This window comes from Hylobates moloch, unplaced genomic scaffold, assembly GCF_009828535.3.
Source record: "Hylobates moloch isolate HMO894 unplaced genomic scaffold, HMol_V3 SCAFFOLD_1, whole genome shotgun sequence".
NCBI classification, from domain to species: domain Eukaryota; kingdom Metazoa; phylum Chordata; class Mammalia; order Primates; family Hylobatidae; genus Hylobates; species Hylobates moloch.
In genome coordinates, this window is record NW_026652276.1 from 202,074,225 (window position 1) to 202,090,934 (window position 16,710).

The 16,710-nt window shown below is 33.2% G+C and overlaps 1 protein-coding gene across 2 annotated transcripts in view; it reads left to right on the top strand.

Moving 5' to 3' along the window:
* CPED1 (cadherin like and PC-esterase domain containing 1) overlaps positions 1 to 16,710 on the top strand; it is a 317,314-nt gene that overhangs the window by 135,730 nt on the left and 164,874 nt on the right. For both annotated transcript variants that reach the window (XM_032761566.2, XM_032761567.2), the window contains 7 exons: positions 1,695 to 1,837; positions 3,162 to 3,234; positions 4,412 to 4,579; positions 6,008 to 6,112; positions 7,695 to 7,864; positions 11,401 to 11,471; positions 13,612 to 13,662. In XM_032761566.2, coding sequence (XP_032617457.1) covers positions 1,695 to 1,837; positions 3,162 to 3,234; positions 4,412 to 4,579; positions 6,008 to 6,112; positions 7,695 to 7,864; positions 11,401 to 11,471; positions 13,612 to 13,662 — 781 coding nt within the window. The remainder of the gene's footprint in view (positions 1 to 1,694; positions 1,838 to 3,161; positions 3,235 to 4,411; positions 4,580 to 6,007; positions 6,113 to 7,694; positions 7,865 to 11,400; positions 11,472 to 13,611; positions 13,663 to 16,710) is intronic.

Consider the following 16,710-nt stretch of genomic DNA (forward strand, 5'->3'; position numbering starts at 1 on the left):
TTAATGGGTGCAGCAAAACAACATGGCACATGGATACATATGTAACAAACCTGCACATTGTGCACATGTACCCTAAAACCTAAAGTATAATAAAAAAAAAAAAAAGAAAACAAGGAAAAAAAAAAAAGAAATTAAGAAATAATCATTTTCATTTTAGAGAAATAAGTGCAACCCTAAGACATTAATTTGCTAGTTATTCTTCCTCATGGAGATATAATCTTATAATTTATCTTATTTATCTCATATGCTACATAGACATTTCCAACTTTCATATATTATTAACCTTAGCCTCTGTGATATTCAGGTAACATTGAAATAGAAAATGCAACAATGTCACACATAAACCTTTCTACATAATATGGTGAAACGAATGTATGATGAGTTACTTTTACTTGGAAAAACATAATGTTACTCTGCTTTGAATCAAAGGTGTTAACATTTTTAGGTTAGCAATAATTTGTTTTCTTTCAATCATACAATTATTACATTTATTTTCCTTAGTAAAATGGAAAAACATCCCAATTGCCAAATACTAATGACGCATTCTTAGGGTCTCTATGTGTAATCTTATTAGGTTTCTGTTTTCAACTGGAAAGGTTATGAAGCCAGTATTTGTTTATCTTGGGGGAATTTTGCTTGTGCATTGAGAAGACACATTTACCATTTTCCCACAGGCAATCCAGGCCAATATTTGTCCTTCTTTATCATAGCAACAAAAGTTTTTCACTTTGAAATCCTGTGTAGTCTGGATAGATTTAGTCTGTTTTTCCAAAAAACATTAATAGAATACCTGCTGCATGTTTTTTCAAAAAATATTTTTTGTTCTTCATCTTTAAAAGAGTATGTTTATCCAGAGAAAGTTTATGAATCAATATGAGATTTGTTTTATATTTTAAAAAAATATTCACTTGAACTTTGATATGCAGCATCCTCAAGAGGTAGTTTTGTTTTTATCATTTTAATATTTAAGCAAATAAAAACAGCTATTTGTGATACTAACAATTGTGTTTTTAAGATGACACAACTGAGCTTTATTCCCCCTTTTTTGTAATACTGCCCTATACTCTCTATCCACATGAAATAATTAAGAATTAAAACAGTAACAGGACACGGATTCTCTCAGAGTCTTCTCTGATTGGCTAGATACTGCACAGAATAATGGCATGAGGAAGAAGCAACTTTGATATATTTATTTTTGTTCTAATATGCCCGAAAAATTGATAATAATAAAAAACTAACATTTGAATTTCATACTTTAACATGACTTTCAAATACATTTTCTTCTAATTTGGCTTCACATCTCTCTTGTTGGTAGATATTAATCCCAATTTAAAGAGAAGGACACAAAGATTGAGAGCAGTGGGTGGCAAGCCCAGCTCACCTAGTTAGTAGAGTTACAAATGAAACTGGAGTTCTGATGACAAGACTTGCATTTTCCCTGATTAGATACTGTGAAATGAGGAAAATAAAATGGAGTAAGCATTTCTAAAGAAATTTAAATTACAAGATATTTAAACCTTACTCTTTCAATATACCTGTATCTTAGATTACCAAACTTGCTGATTAGGTGGGGGTGGGATTTGGGTGTGACAAGTAGAGATAACCTAGAACAATCCTTCAAATTGGTCACCTTAAAAATGATAGACAAGCTGAGGCTATTGTTTTAACAAGTGAATACTTTACTTTGTTCACAGCTGCAAACATTTTTTGAGACATTCCTGAGAGCCAGTTCACCTCAACAGGCTTTTGATATTATGAAGGAAGCAATTGGCAAACTCCTGCTAGCGGCTGAAGTATTCAGTGAAACATCTGCTCTGGGACCAAAGACCTTCCATAGGTAAAAAACAAATTTTAATTTAAAAGAAAAGAAAAGAAAGAAAGAAACCTATCTTTTAAAAATTGTTGGTGGAAATGTATCTTAATTATCATAAGTAGGTGGTACTTGGAAAATTTTATGTCAATATACAAATATGATCTTCTAAACATATGTGGCCATATTTATAGATCCTAAAACTTTAGAACATGTGGAAGACTCAGTAGTATCTAAATAGTGGTAACAAGAAGTAAAGTACACATTTTCAAAGTTAATCTTTTAATTGCAGCCCCCTTTTCAAGTGCAACTATTTCTATCATAGATACTTGGCATTGACTAGGTGTAATTTTACTTATACATAATGAATTTCATTCTGAAATATCCTACTGATTTCATAATGCAGAGGAGAAAATGAAGAACTTTATTAAGAAAATTCAATAACTCCTATTCCCATATCTGTTTACTTGAATATAACTTATTGCCTTTGTTCTAAGGAAATGTTAAATCTAGTATGTCAAAAAGTGGGGGAAGCACATCAATTTAAACCTTATCATAATTTATATGTGAATAAGTACCTAGCATGTAGGAGTAGGAGAGTTTTCTTCTTCATGTTTAGGTTTCCATGGATTAACTTTATTGCTTAGTTTAATGTGTTATGAATATTTAGGTATATTTTTATTTTCTGTAAGAAATAAAACAGAATCCAAATCCAAAAATTTATCACATGTAATTTTACATTATCCAAGCCACTGCTCTTGAAATTTAACAATAGTGATTATTAATTGACACCAAATAAGAGTAAATGTAGCAAGAGAATATAGTTTTTATTATTATTATTTTACTTTAAGTTCTGGGATATAGGTGCAGAATGTGCAGGTTTGTCACATAGGTATACATATGCCATGGTGGTTTGCTGCACCTATCAATCCATCATCTAGGTTTCAAGGCCTGCATGCATTAGGTATTTGTCCTAATGCTTTCCCTCTCCTTGCCCCCCACCCCCCAACAGGCCCCGGTGTGTGATGTTCCCCTCCCTGTGTCCATGTGTTCTCATTGTTCAATTCCCACTTATGAGTGAGAACATGCAGTGTTTGGTTTTCTGTTCCTGGATTAGTTTGCTGAGAATGATGGTCTCCAGCTTCATCCATGTCCCTGCAAAGGACTTGAACTCATTCTTTTTTATGGCTGCATAGTATTCCATGGTGTGTATGTGCCACATTTTCTTTATCCAGTATATCATTGATGGGCATTTGGGTTGGTTCCAAGTTTTGCTGTTATAAATAGTGCTGTAATAAACATACATGTGCATGTATCTTTACTTTTATGGTACCTTGTGTTTTCATTTTAGATGCAGATTCTGCTTTCAACTTCTAACTTTTGATATTGGTTATGGCAGTTTCATGTACCCTGTAGTGCTCCAGGTCAGTATGCCAAAGGCCTCATGTGAGCTTCTACCTTGTGGTGAAAGATCAGTGTGTGTGTGTTGTTGTTGTTGTTTTCATTCATAGTAACCAATCAATAAATAGCAATTTGCAAAAGTACCGTAGGCTTATATTCACTGTGGTTCAGAGAATTAACTAGTATGTGGAGCATCTATGAGTCCAATCCTGCCTATGTGTCTCTGTAAAACAAACATGAATTTTTCTATGGTGCAAGTACTATTTGTGAAATAAATGTGGTATGAAGTCAAGTATGCATTAAAGGAAAATAGAGGATGTGTAGATAATAGAAAGTAACAGATTATCTGGCATATTTACATGAGGTTATAAAAAGATAACTTTTATTTTTTACATATAGATATTTAGTTTAAAATTGGTTTATATTTAGTTTAAAAAAACCATGGAAATTTTTGAAATTTTTGATATGTGTAGAGTGAAGTGTTTTTGCCCATTTTGATTCTTTTCCTTCCTCTCAAATTAAATACACTCATTCATATTATCTCCCCCAACGTATTTTTTTTCCTCTAACATAGCCCTTAGAGGCAAAAAGATAAAAAATAATTTATTAAATTAGTCTATAGAAAGTTGTACCTTGGAATACGGGGTGGGAAAAAAGAAGAAGGGGAAAATAAAATTATGTATAACTAGAATATAGCTTTGTATAACATTTCTATGTCCTCAAACTATTATTCCGGTAAACCAATTACATTATAGATGGCTCAGACATTTGGTTAAATAATTCCAAGATTTCTCCATAAAAATTTAAAACTTTATTAATTGACACTTTTAAATAGTCATTTTTTCATTATTTTGCATGCATACCTAATTGTATTATGCTTTTTAAAATCTGTTGTTCAGAAAGAAATGTTATGTATTATCTTCCATGAGAGCATATTCTTCAGCTATAAAGGGTATTGAGATAAACTGTGACTTTATATTAGTTAATTTTCTTATACTGTACATTAAATAATTGTGCCTTTAAATTGTATCTTTAAAAAAACATTAGTCACATATATAAAACTGTTGACCTCCAAAAAGACCACTAGATGTCAGTTCTGATCTATAATCCAACAGGAAATAAATCATGTCTTAGAAGTAATTCCATTGTCTTAAAAGTAAATCGATGAAAAATATTTGCTGTGCTTTTGTTCTTTCGAAGGTACACGAGCATTTAAATTTTCAAGATAATGAGAATATGGATTTTGAGGACCAAAATACAGAAGAATTCCTTTTAAATGACACTTTCAATTTTCTCTTCCCTAATGAATCATCACTTTCCATATTTTCTGAGATATTTCAGAGACTTTATAGATCAGATGTTTTCAAGGTAAGTGCATATTTGTGTACTGATAAATATTTTTTCAAGTCATTCCTTAGAAGGCGTCATTCTCTTTATTGTGCAATTCAGCAACTTGGTAATTCACTTCAAATTAATTGGCTATTATATCACACTTCTTAATTTTTTCTGACCTCTGGACTAAGATTATTTTTATGTCAACTAAGCAGGTAAGTGACTGATTATGATAAAATTATGGGTTGAAAATTAAGTAAAGTGTTCATAATTTCTTATTTTTTCTTTTTGTTTTTCTTTTTCTTTTCTTTTCTTTTTTTTTTTTTTTTGAGACAGTATCACTCTGTCACCCAGGCAAGAGTGCAGTGGCATGATTTTGGCTCACTGCAACCTCCACCTCCTGGGTTCAAGCAATTCTCTTGCCTCAGCCTCCCAAGTAGCTGGGACTATAGGCATGCACCACCACACCCAGCTAATTTTTGTATTTTTAGTAGAAACGGGGTTTCATCATGTTGGCCAGGCTGTTCTTGAATTCCTGACCTCGTGATCTGCCTGCCTCGGCCTCCCAAAGTGCTGGGATTATGCAATGTTTGTGGATATTATGAATAATACATATTGTATGCTACAGAATACTTTTTTATTTTTTCTTTCATCTTATAAGTGCAGAGGGTACATGTGCAGGTTCATTACATGTATTATAGAATACTTTAAAAGAAATGTTAGAACTCTTTGGAGGTAGTCTAGAGTAGCAGTGAGTGCTCCAGATTGACATCAAAAGACTTGAATTATAATACTAATTTTTTTAAGGATTCACATCTATTGTCACGTTTGGGCAAATGCCAATGAACAGAGCAGAGTGCTTCAAAATAACATGGATTGATTTTTTTTTTTTTTTTTTTTTTTTTGAGACGGAGTCTTGCTCTGTCACCCAGGCTGGAGTGCAGTGGCGCGATCTCCGCTCACTGCAAGCTCCGCCTCCCGGGTTCACGCCATTCTCCTGCCTCAGTCTCTCCGAGTAGCTGGGACTACAGGCGCCCGCCACCACGCCCGGCTAATTTTTTTTTTTGTATTTTTAGTAGAGACGGGGTTTCACCGTGGTCTCGATCTCCTGACCTCGTGATCTGCCCGTCTCGACCTCCCAAAGTGCTGGGATTACAAGCGTGAGCCACCGCGCCCGGCCGGATTGATTTTTATAACACGTTAGCATCTCCCCAACCTCACTACAAAAGCATCATTGAGCTATTTTATCCAGGTCCTCCCTGTCAAATATGAACCTTTCTTAATATTCAGACACCACTGTGACAAGTTGAAGTTGCTATGTATTATTTAACATTAATTAGCTCAGTTGCTTATAGAACTCGAAATTTGATTGGTTTATGAAATGAGAGGTAATTGGGGGTAATTGGGTTGAACATGGTTTGACTTTTTAACAATTGCTTAAGTTCTTTCCCCCTACCAATACAGGGTGAAAACTATCAAAAGGAACTAAATCAGTGTCTATCCTTAGAAGAAATTAACTCAATTATGACTTTCATAAAGGAGCTTGGAAGTCTGGGACAATTCCAACTGGTAAAGCAAAAGTGACATTTGATTCTTTCTTGTTGACTGGGATTAGAGTAGATCCCTGTAAGCTACCTGATTTTGACATCAAACTAGATTAAGTATTTCTTTAAGAAATAGAAATCTTTATAAGCTACTTTGCTCTTTTCAGAGATCTAAGTAGCAAAATGAGCAAGATTTATATGCATTACTTTAAGACTTTGCAAACAATATGTGACTTATTAAAGGTAAAAGAATATGGAATTAGCATAACTGCCAGAATTTGACAGTTCTCATGGGGAAAATGCCAACATTTTTCTGAGGAAGTTTTACTTTTAGCTTCAGAACATTTACATGCAACCAAAAGTTATTTCTGCTTATTATACCCTTGTTATTTCTGCTTATTATACCCTTTTTGTTTTTGTAAAATCATATAGAGTTGAAAATAATATTTTAGAAGACTGCCTAAACCTGAATTTCTTATAACTCTATATCAAACTTCAAAGAAAGGAAATGTAAATAATTATAACTTTTACTGGCTTATATCTTTTAAAAAAGGCATGCATTTTATCTTCTATGTATTTTGTTAATTCCTTGGTCAGTATCAAAGGATAATTTATTGAATGCGAAATGCATGTTTAATACTTGTTTTCTTTCCAGTTCTGATACTTTTATAGACCAAAATGAATTTGTATTTTTCCACCTAAAATTTGTTCATATGAAATATCTTTTTGAAATAGCATTCTTAATCATTATTTATTATTATCCTGATGTTTCACTCAAGTATTTATCTTACTTGTAAAAAGTATATGTATATATACATATATGTATATACATACATACACTACTTGTAAGAGTTTAATCAACTTACTAAGTTAATTAATGAGTGTTTGATACTCCTTTTTCTAATTTGGTCCCAAATTTTGGAGGATTCAAAGGAAGCTAATTTCCCCAAAGATAATTGAGTTGACATGATATCATTTTAACTATTTTAAACATATAAGTATTACATTCCTGACAGTTTGACTTAATACTATAAAAAGGTAATAAAAGGGATCTGGCCTCACTCTTCAAGAATTTATAACTTTAGATACTGTTAATATGGAGAACATTTCTCACCATAACTTGACGAAGAACTAAATAATTATTTTGCAAGAGAAAGAGAAAATTCCAATTTCCTGGTTCTCACAGTAGAAAGGAGATAACCACAGATTTTTCTTTGTGGGGGAAAGAGGGGAAGATTAATTATTTCTCACTCTGACATAATTCATTTGTAACCCAAGAGGCTGTCTCATTCTTCCTTCTGCCTAACTCTCTTATTCAGGTGTCTTCTGGTATCTGTAACAGGAAAGGGAAATCCACTTATATTCCATGAAAAGAAAAAAAAAAAAAACTCACCCTATTTGGAAATGTGATCATTAACAAAATTAGTTTCTTATAAAAAGTGGCATTTACATCAACAACTTCACAGAAAACTAATTTATGGTACTGACCAATGGATTTTTAACTAATATCTGATTTTTAAAATAAATGACTAAGTATAAGGCTGTTCATAGTAATACTACATTATAATTTGTTTTCCATAACTTATGCTGATATTTTGTGTTCTCAGCTCTTCCCATCTACTACTCCTGGGATTCAGTCACTGATGCATGAATTTTATGATATGGCAAATCCTGTGGGAAATCCTGGCTCAGTCCTGACCCAATACTGGTCTCTTTTAAATGTATTTGAACAATTTCAGTTCATGAATAAAAAGACACAGCCACATCCACTGGAATGGTAAGACAGCCACAAATTTGAATTGTACAATCCAAAAAATCTCTAGTTTACAGATTGATTTCAAAAGGCTTTGCCTATGTTAAAGTAGGCAGCAACAACAAAAAAGTGTGTCCAAATTTCCAATGCTCTGGAAAATAAATGTCTTTAAACATGGAAACCATAATGATTCTAGTGGTCTTCAAACACTTTAATAAAAATGTATCCAACAGTTTTTTAAACCAACAAGACTTGACTCCACTATAATGTTTATAATTGAAAGTTTCAATCTAGTTTCCTTCTGTGATATATTTTCTTGAATTGTGAGGGTATCAGACAGAAGTAATTAGGTGAGATGTGTTTTATGAACCATCAGTCAGAGTGGCAGCTTGAGATAGTAAAATTATTTATTTAGAAAGTTTTTGAGGTGTGACTTTTTTCTGAGCAAAACCTGTTGGATGTATATACATATGTTCTCTCTTTGTCACAATTGATTCCTATTTTGGTTTTAGAAGGTAGAACTTTGGGGTTTTTCTTTTTTTAGAAGGTAGAATCTCAGAGGAAAATATTTGGATAAGATAAAATTTCCCACCTTCACTTCCATTCTAATGAGAGGTAGTAATTAGGGCATAAGAGAGAACTGAGACAGATAAATTTTTACCTCCACTAGTTAGGGAAAAGGGGCAACACCTAAGGTTTTTTCTGCTTCTCTTTTATATGGATGGAATTACGGGAGCATTTGACTTTTCTACTGGCAGCAAAACAGAAGTAAACCTAAACCTCCTAGGGAGATGAAAGACTAAATGGCCCTGCCATAATCATTTAAGTCTTTTGCAGTCACCCTGGGCCATGGCTTGGGTTCTATTGACTTACATTTCACTTCTTTCTGCTCAGGATATAGTGAAAACAGTTCTATAAAAACTTTATTTTTACAATTCAAAAATTTGAATAATCATATATTTGAAGAATTCTTAGGACATCTCCCGGGATCAGAATTCACTTTAATTGCCACGGCTTTAAGAAGCTGGTTTTATTTCCTCAATACCTGGAAGTAGTAGGCCCAGCAGAAGGTTTTGTTTATGTGTTTGAAAATTAGGTTTTAAATAACATACTTCTGAGACACTTTGTTTGTACTCTACACTCACTCAAATAATCTAAGACTGTCTCATTTATTATAGATGGGTGAAAAACAGACTTGATTTCCACAGGAAGCTATTTCAAAGTTTTTTTTTTTTTTTTTTTTTTTTTTTTTTTAACTTTGAGGAGGTTCCTTGAAGATACTCAAACTTTGGAAAGTTTGTTCCCAAGCAAATTTTTCTGAAGCTCCACGTATGTTGTGAGGTTAAGCAGTGTTCTGATCTTAAATTTAGAAGATTGAAGTCTCTTCCAATAAGAAAATTTACTAATGGTCAGTGTTGAGTATAGTTGGAAAGAGTGAGGACTTTTTTGAATCATAGAGACTATATTCAAAAATCTCAACTTTAGAATTTGTGAAGACAGGTTTGAACCCCCCTGAGACTCAGTTTTCTTATCTGCAAAATATACTTTATACTATGAACTATATATATTTCAGTATGATTACATAAAATAACTTTCGTTTGCTACATAGCATCTGATACGCTGTAGCACAGGTAGATAGTAAATATCAGTATACTTTCCTTTCCATGTTTCTATTCAATGATCATTTTAGTTTCTATAGTGGGGATAATATTTTTCTTTTTTAATGGGAAAAGCAAGACAAGTTTGAAATATTTAATAGTGAGACAAGTAAACCTTACTATGTTTGTCAACAAGCAGTTAGTATATTGCTAATTTCATTTGCATTCAAGAAAAAAATGCCCAAATCTAATTATCTTCAAGATTACCAGTGAATGTGTGTGTATTTAATTATCATTCATGCCATATTGCAATGAGGATGCATGTTATATACATGTTCCAGATGAGAAAATGAAGTGCTAGTAAGATGGGTTGTTTGCTCAGGTTACAAAGCTAATAGAAATAGAGTTGGAACTAGGACCCTGGCCTTCTCATCCATGGTCCAATGCTTTGGTCCAGGGCTCATTCATGGTTTAGTACATCACACAGACAGGGAGGCCATCATTGTCCTTATCTTCTCAATGGTTACCACAGTTTTTTTCTATAGAAAATGTCAACTTGATGGATGTACATTACCTGTGTTCAATGACTTCATCTTTCCTTTTAAGGAAAGATCATTCTCTTGTAGCAACGAGGTGAGAAAGTCAGGAAAGCATGACAATACTAGATAATAGTAACATATTTTTCCTGAGGCTCAAGATCCAGAGATCTCAACAGAATTAGTGTAAATCTGAACAGAATGAAAATCTTAAAATCAAAGTGGTGCACCATGTGCTAATTTTACCTTCCTAGAAATACAGTTGCATTGTACATTGCTCTAAGGAAATGCTTTCAATGAAAATCCACGTGGATTTGAAACAATGTATTCACAAAATTATGTAGAAAATCACTGCAAGATGCCTTTACATACAGAGTGTCTCATTCCATTAAGATAGTAACCTTTCCAAACTTCAGTTTCTGTGCATTTCAGGGTTGTATCTTTGGTAAAAGTCACCTGGAATAAACAGTTTTTAAAATAAAACTGCAAAAAATTATCATGGCTCCCAACATTAGCAATAATTTTAATTCCTTGATGCTTTTAAATTTCCTAGCTGATGTCTATATTTGGAGCTGAATATGTCTTATTCATCTCTTCTCCATGACAGTACCCAGCACAATATCTGGGACAATACATATTTCTAAAATGTTATTTAACAAAGAAAATTGTATTTAACTCTCATAGCATCCCTGTGAAGTAAGGTAAACATTGTTATCTCCATTGTGCTGGGGTGGAAATGGAGATTTGCACCAGCACAGGAAAGTCTTTTCAGGGGCCTGCAGACGATCCTGCCTGCTGTTCTTTATCATCAGGACCAGCAATTTTTCTGTCTGCAATTTAAATTATTTTGGTCCCAAATTTGAGGATTTAAAGGGCAATCTGGCCAAGTAGTTATACAACAGAGAAAATTAGGTGAACACACCAGAATTTAACTAACCCTTACTATTCACTACTGTTAATTAGAGTTTAAGGGTAGAAGACTTGGCAAGACATAGGTCATTTTCTGCATGGTATACTTATATTTCTTCAGTTAAATGTATGTTCTTCTCAGGCTGTGCCTCGGTGATTCCAAGATTTTTTGCTCCAAAACAGTGTAACTATAGCCAAACAGATTTCCAATAAGAATGTGTATTCTTGAATCACTTCTATTGGACCCAAGCTATCTGAGATTCCTCAGATTTGGACTGAGAGTGACTTTTTACCCTGGTTTTCTTCAAATGTGCTTCTACTGATTAGGGATGATGAGATTTCCACCTACTTCCTTTGAGGGTAGATTGCCAGTTTTGAGGATTGAAATGCAGAAAGCGTTTTTTGTGTTCATCAAAGTAACTGTGCCCATACAGAAGAAAAGATAGTGTGTTAGATGTAATTTCCACGTGTTTTGTTCATTTCATTAATCCAGAGTTGTTTGGCATTGCATTTGCAGGAATTCTTTCACAGAAGATAAGAACATTGAAAAATCACAAGGGCCATTTGATGCAATAGAAAATAAAAAAGGTAAAAGTATATATATTCTCACTTATTTCAACATAAAAATAAGTATTTCCTGGCAAAAAAACCCACAAAAATATTTAGCTTCATTAGCAATCAAAAATGAAAATTAAATGAGGAAATGCTATTTTCCCTTAAATTTGGAAAGAATTTTCTTAAAATAATGGAGAGGGACTCCAGCAATCCTACTACTGGGTATCTATCTGAAGGAAATGAACTCAGTATGTTGAAGAGATATTTGTACTCTGATGTAAACTACAGCACTACACACAATAGCCAAGATATAGAATCAAACTAAGCGTTCATCAGTGAATAAATGGATAAAGAAAATGGGGGTATATATACACAATGGAATACTATTCAGCCACAAAAGAGAAAGAAATCCTGTTGTTTGTTATTTGTGACATAGATAGTCCTGGAGAATGTTAAGTGAAATAAGCCAGACACAAAAAGATAAAAACCCCATAATCTCACTCATATGGGATCGAAAAAAGTTGATCTCACAGAAGTAGAGAGGGGTTACCAGTTTTATGTTCTCATAGAGAGTAGAATAGTAGTTATTAGAGGCCAGGGAGGGTAGGAAGGGAAGGAGGTGGCCAGAGATTGGTTATAGTTAGATAGAAGAAAAAATTCTGTTGTTCTATTAAAAAGTGGGATGACTATCGTTAACCAATGTATATGTTTAAATAGCTGGAAAAGAGGATTTTGAATGATCTTATCACAAAGAAATGATAAATGTTTGAAGTGATAGATATGCTAATTAGCCACATTTAATCATTACACAATGTATACATGTATCAAAATATTTCACATTATACCCCAGAACTTGTGTCAATTAAAATAAAACTTTAAAAAAGATAGTGGAGAGAGTGTAGGGAAATAAGTATTCTCATAGTGCTGGTGGACGTATAAATTAGAACCACCTCTATTAAGGGGCCATTTAAAATATAAGAAAAGCTTTAAAAATTATTTTTATAGATCAGAAATTTTACTTCTAAATGTTCATTTTAAGGAAATAATATATACAAAATTTAATTACATAAATTATCATCAAATTTAAAAAATAGAGTTCATTACTATTGCAATAAGAGTGGACTGGACACACAAATTAAGCTAGAGTCATCAAATAAAATGTTATAAATCCATTCTTCTGTTGTGAAAGAATATTTATGACATGAAAATTGTTTCTGATCTATTGTTAAACCTAACAATTGGCTACCTCACTGTGAAGCTCAGGAAAAATTAATGGTGATTTATATTTTTCCTCTTTGGCTTATCTCTATTTTCTCATTTTTTCATTCCAAAGAACATCTGAGCTTTTTGTTACAAGAAAAAAAAATACTTCTAATTTTAAAAAGAAAAAAATGAAAAGAAGTACCCACCTATATGTCTATAATATTTTTTTTTAGTTCAAAGTTGTTCTATTGTGAAACAGGATTTAGCCCAATACAGTGGTTTTCAATGTGTGTCCGCCTCTCCCCAGAATCACCTGGGAAACCTAGCAATTCAGATCTACTCAATCAGAATCTCTGGTGATGAGACCCAGCAATTTGTCTTTTAACAAGCCCTTCAGATGATTCTGAGGCCAGAATTTGAGAATCACTGGTTCAATAGAATGAATCAGTAGGCACAGTGAAGAGCTGAGAGAAACTGCCTTTCTTTTGCCCACCAGTTTTTTCCTCTATAAATGAATGATTTAAGTACCCTGAGTGTTTATTCATTCATTTGTTTCATAAATATGTATTAAGGAGTTTTTAAAATAAATATTTGGTTGAATTAAAAAATATAGAGTAAATATTACTGGAACCAACTGGATGGCACTTTTATAATTCTAATGATTTGGGAAATTATAGTCATAGGATATAGAAACGATGAGGAACCTTGGCTGATCAGCTTCAGGCAATAAATGGCATTTAGACCATTCATTTTCTCTCTTAATATTTTTATATTTGAAATAATAATTCTTCTGAGCTTTGAATAAAATAACTTATTTGATTGTAGTTTCCAGTTTTACTTAGAAGTGTTCACTAGTATAATAAAAGTTAAATAAAAAACATGTTTTATTAAGTTATCTAATAGCTAAATGTATATTTTAACATTTTGATTAATAGTTTTTATTTTAAATTTACATTTCTTTTTTTTTTAGCTGCAGTTCCACAAATTAAAAATGAAAATAAAGAAATACATTGCAGTGATGGTGAGTTGAGATTGAAGTGTTGTAGCATCATAATCAACAATTAGGGAACAGCCTTACTTTGAAAAAATCCATCATTTTATTATATGTGGGTATCTTAGGCTGATAATTGTTAAAGTAAATTTTAGAAGTTATTAGATTTCCGATGGAGTCAGTATCTATCACTTTTGCATAAGAACATAAAATATTACATTTTTTTGTTTAAGGACAATGACTTCCAAACCCACTTTGAGGGGCTTTAGGAGTTCTAGGGCATTGCCTTGGAAGCCTTTCAAATGTAAGAGCTTGGCTTATCAGCTTTATACACTGATCTTTAGAGGTCTCACTACCTGGCAGCAATTTCTTTCTCACCAGATTGTTGCTATAATGGTTAGTACTTGAGTAGAATTTTCTTTATAACAGTTGAGAGTTTTAAGCCAATTTTCAATTTAATTTTTTAACCAAGATATAATAGGAGAAAAATAAGTACTTTTAAGTGTGTGTTAACTTTAAATTTAATTTTCTTCATTGTGATCAGTATTATTATTACAATGGTCTCGCAAATATATCATCTTAGAGAGTCTAATTGATTTTTCCAAAATCACAGGGTTATTAAATGCCTGAGCTGTATCACAAAACTTGATCTTCAGATTCTCTGTTCAAAGCTCCTGAATTTAGGCCAGGCACAGTGGCATGCACCTATATGCCCAGTGCTTTTGGAGGCCAAGGCAGGGGGATCACTTGAGTCCAGGAGTTCTAGGTTACAGTGTGCTATGGCTGCATCTCTGTACTCCAGCCTGAGTGACATAGCAAGACACTGTCTCTAAAAGAAAAGAAAAAGAAAAACTCCTGAGTTTTCTTAATATTCTATAATATATTGTAGAAAAATTGAGTTCTATATAGCAAGATTTTTCTTGATAATGTATACCTTAAAAATATATATATATGTGTGTGTATGTATATGTATATATATAGCTGTATGTATTTGGTGCTAAAAATCAACTTAGAAAATTTAGTTTTCCACAAATAAAAAATCAATTTCCGTAAAACGTTAAAGCTGAAAAAAAGTATAGATTTAGATTTAATTTATTATATTATTTATTTATTTATTTATTAGAGATAGGATTTCACTTGCTGGAGTGCAGTGGCACCATCATAGCTCACTGCAACCTCGACTTCCTGGGCACAAACAATCTTCCTGCCTCAGCCTCCCAAGTAGCTAGGACTACAGGCTTGAGCTACTACATCTGGACAATTTACGCAATTTTGTATCGAAATGAGGTCTTGCTACGTTGCCCTGGCTGGTCTTGAGCTCCTGGCCTCAAGTGGTCCTCCCGCCTCAGCCTTTCAAAGTACTGGGATTACAGAAATGAGCCACCGTGCCTGGCCTAATTTATTATTAATAGACGTCTTTGAATGTAATACAATCTAATTTTTATCTAAAATACAATTTAATTCATTCATGATGTTTCATCACTATTGTTAAGGTCATGGTAGGCTGAGATGTTATAATAATATAGTTTAATAGAATTAACATATATAGCCAATTAAAGAAAATGGTATTTTAAATAAAGTATTGCTAATAGAGAGCAAAGATAGCAAGTATTACTTATGCCATTCCTTCCCTGCACTCACCACCCAATCTCCTACCCCCAGAAAAATACATGCTACTCCATTCTCCTGGAAAACTGTTGTCTAGAGTATGGTGGGAAAAGGACTAGTGAGAAAACTGGGAGCAAAATTAGAATGAACACTTGTTGAAGGTCCACTCTGTGCCAGGCCCAAGGCAAGATGCAATATCCAGAAAGCAGCTTCACCTCTTTGGGCTTCTATTTTCTCATTTGTAAAATGAAAGGTTTGCATTGGATGATCTCACTTTTTTTTTTTCCAGTTCCCAGGTAATATGGTGTAGATGATGTGAACATGTTAGATAGGCACTTTAACTTCGTTCATGTTTTTATGCTGATAAAAATCAGTCCTGCCTGGATCTTTAGTAATTAATCTTCCTGCTTTTATGGTATAAAATAAGATTTAAAAATAATGTGAGGATGCCTCAGAGCAGGTGGGATTATCTCTAAGAGTCTAGGCTCTTCTCATGTTCAATATGAGTTGTGATTATTCCTCAAGAGAGCAATCAAATTCTGCTGTTAAAAGAAATCCATTAAAAGCAACCAAAACTTCAAAGAGCTTTCCCATATATACTTGCTGAATAGGTTAAGCAGCCTGCTACCACTGTACCTCATGGTGGGTTCTCCGTAGATCTCAGGTAAGCTGGCCTGAGACAAGTTGAGACTGGGATGGGAAAGATGCCAAGCAAACACCAGGTGTTTGTAGGCGGCAACACTGATACTTCAGTGGAAGATGATGTCAGAACTAAATCAGCTTTGAGACAGGGGTTTAGGAGATAGTGCTCACACCAGAGGTGGAGACTTTCTGATGAAACCAAAAGTAAGCACTTGCTGAAGAGAACGATTGCACATTTATTTCCTGTCATCTAGGGCTGTTTCAGTTTCTAAGGAGGGCAGACCCCACTGAAAACCGTGACCATTAAGTGAAAGTGTAAACTGCAGGGAAATTAACTCTCAGAGAATCTTTATAAAAATATATTCTATTAAGTTAAAACACATCTTCTATGTTTTATTTTGCAAAAAGATCTTCCTCTTTGTTATTCACTTTGCTAGTTCTGAGCAGAAAAGTGCAACTGTTTATATTCCCTTTGTGCCTAGGCAATGGTCATTTCCAAAGCACAGCCCATAACTCAACTCCAGCTTGTTTAATGTTATGTTGGGTTTGCAGCCATTTGAATCAAATCTCATGATTAATAATATCCTGTTTTTATTGTGCTTATCTCAGGGTCTTTAACAGAGAAAATTCTGGAGAAAAAACTTTGATGAAAAAAGAATGTATTATTAATATGTGGTTGGATTTGAATTAAAAACTGTGGTCCTTTACAGAATAACTTCTAGTGAAAACAATTTCTGCCTTCATTCTTTTTTCTTTTTTATTATAAGAAAATTTCAGGGGCTGTTAGGATCATTGAAATTACAGATGCAGTCCACCTACATCTATCAG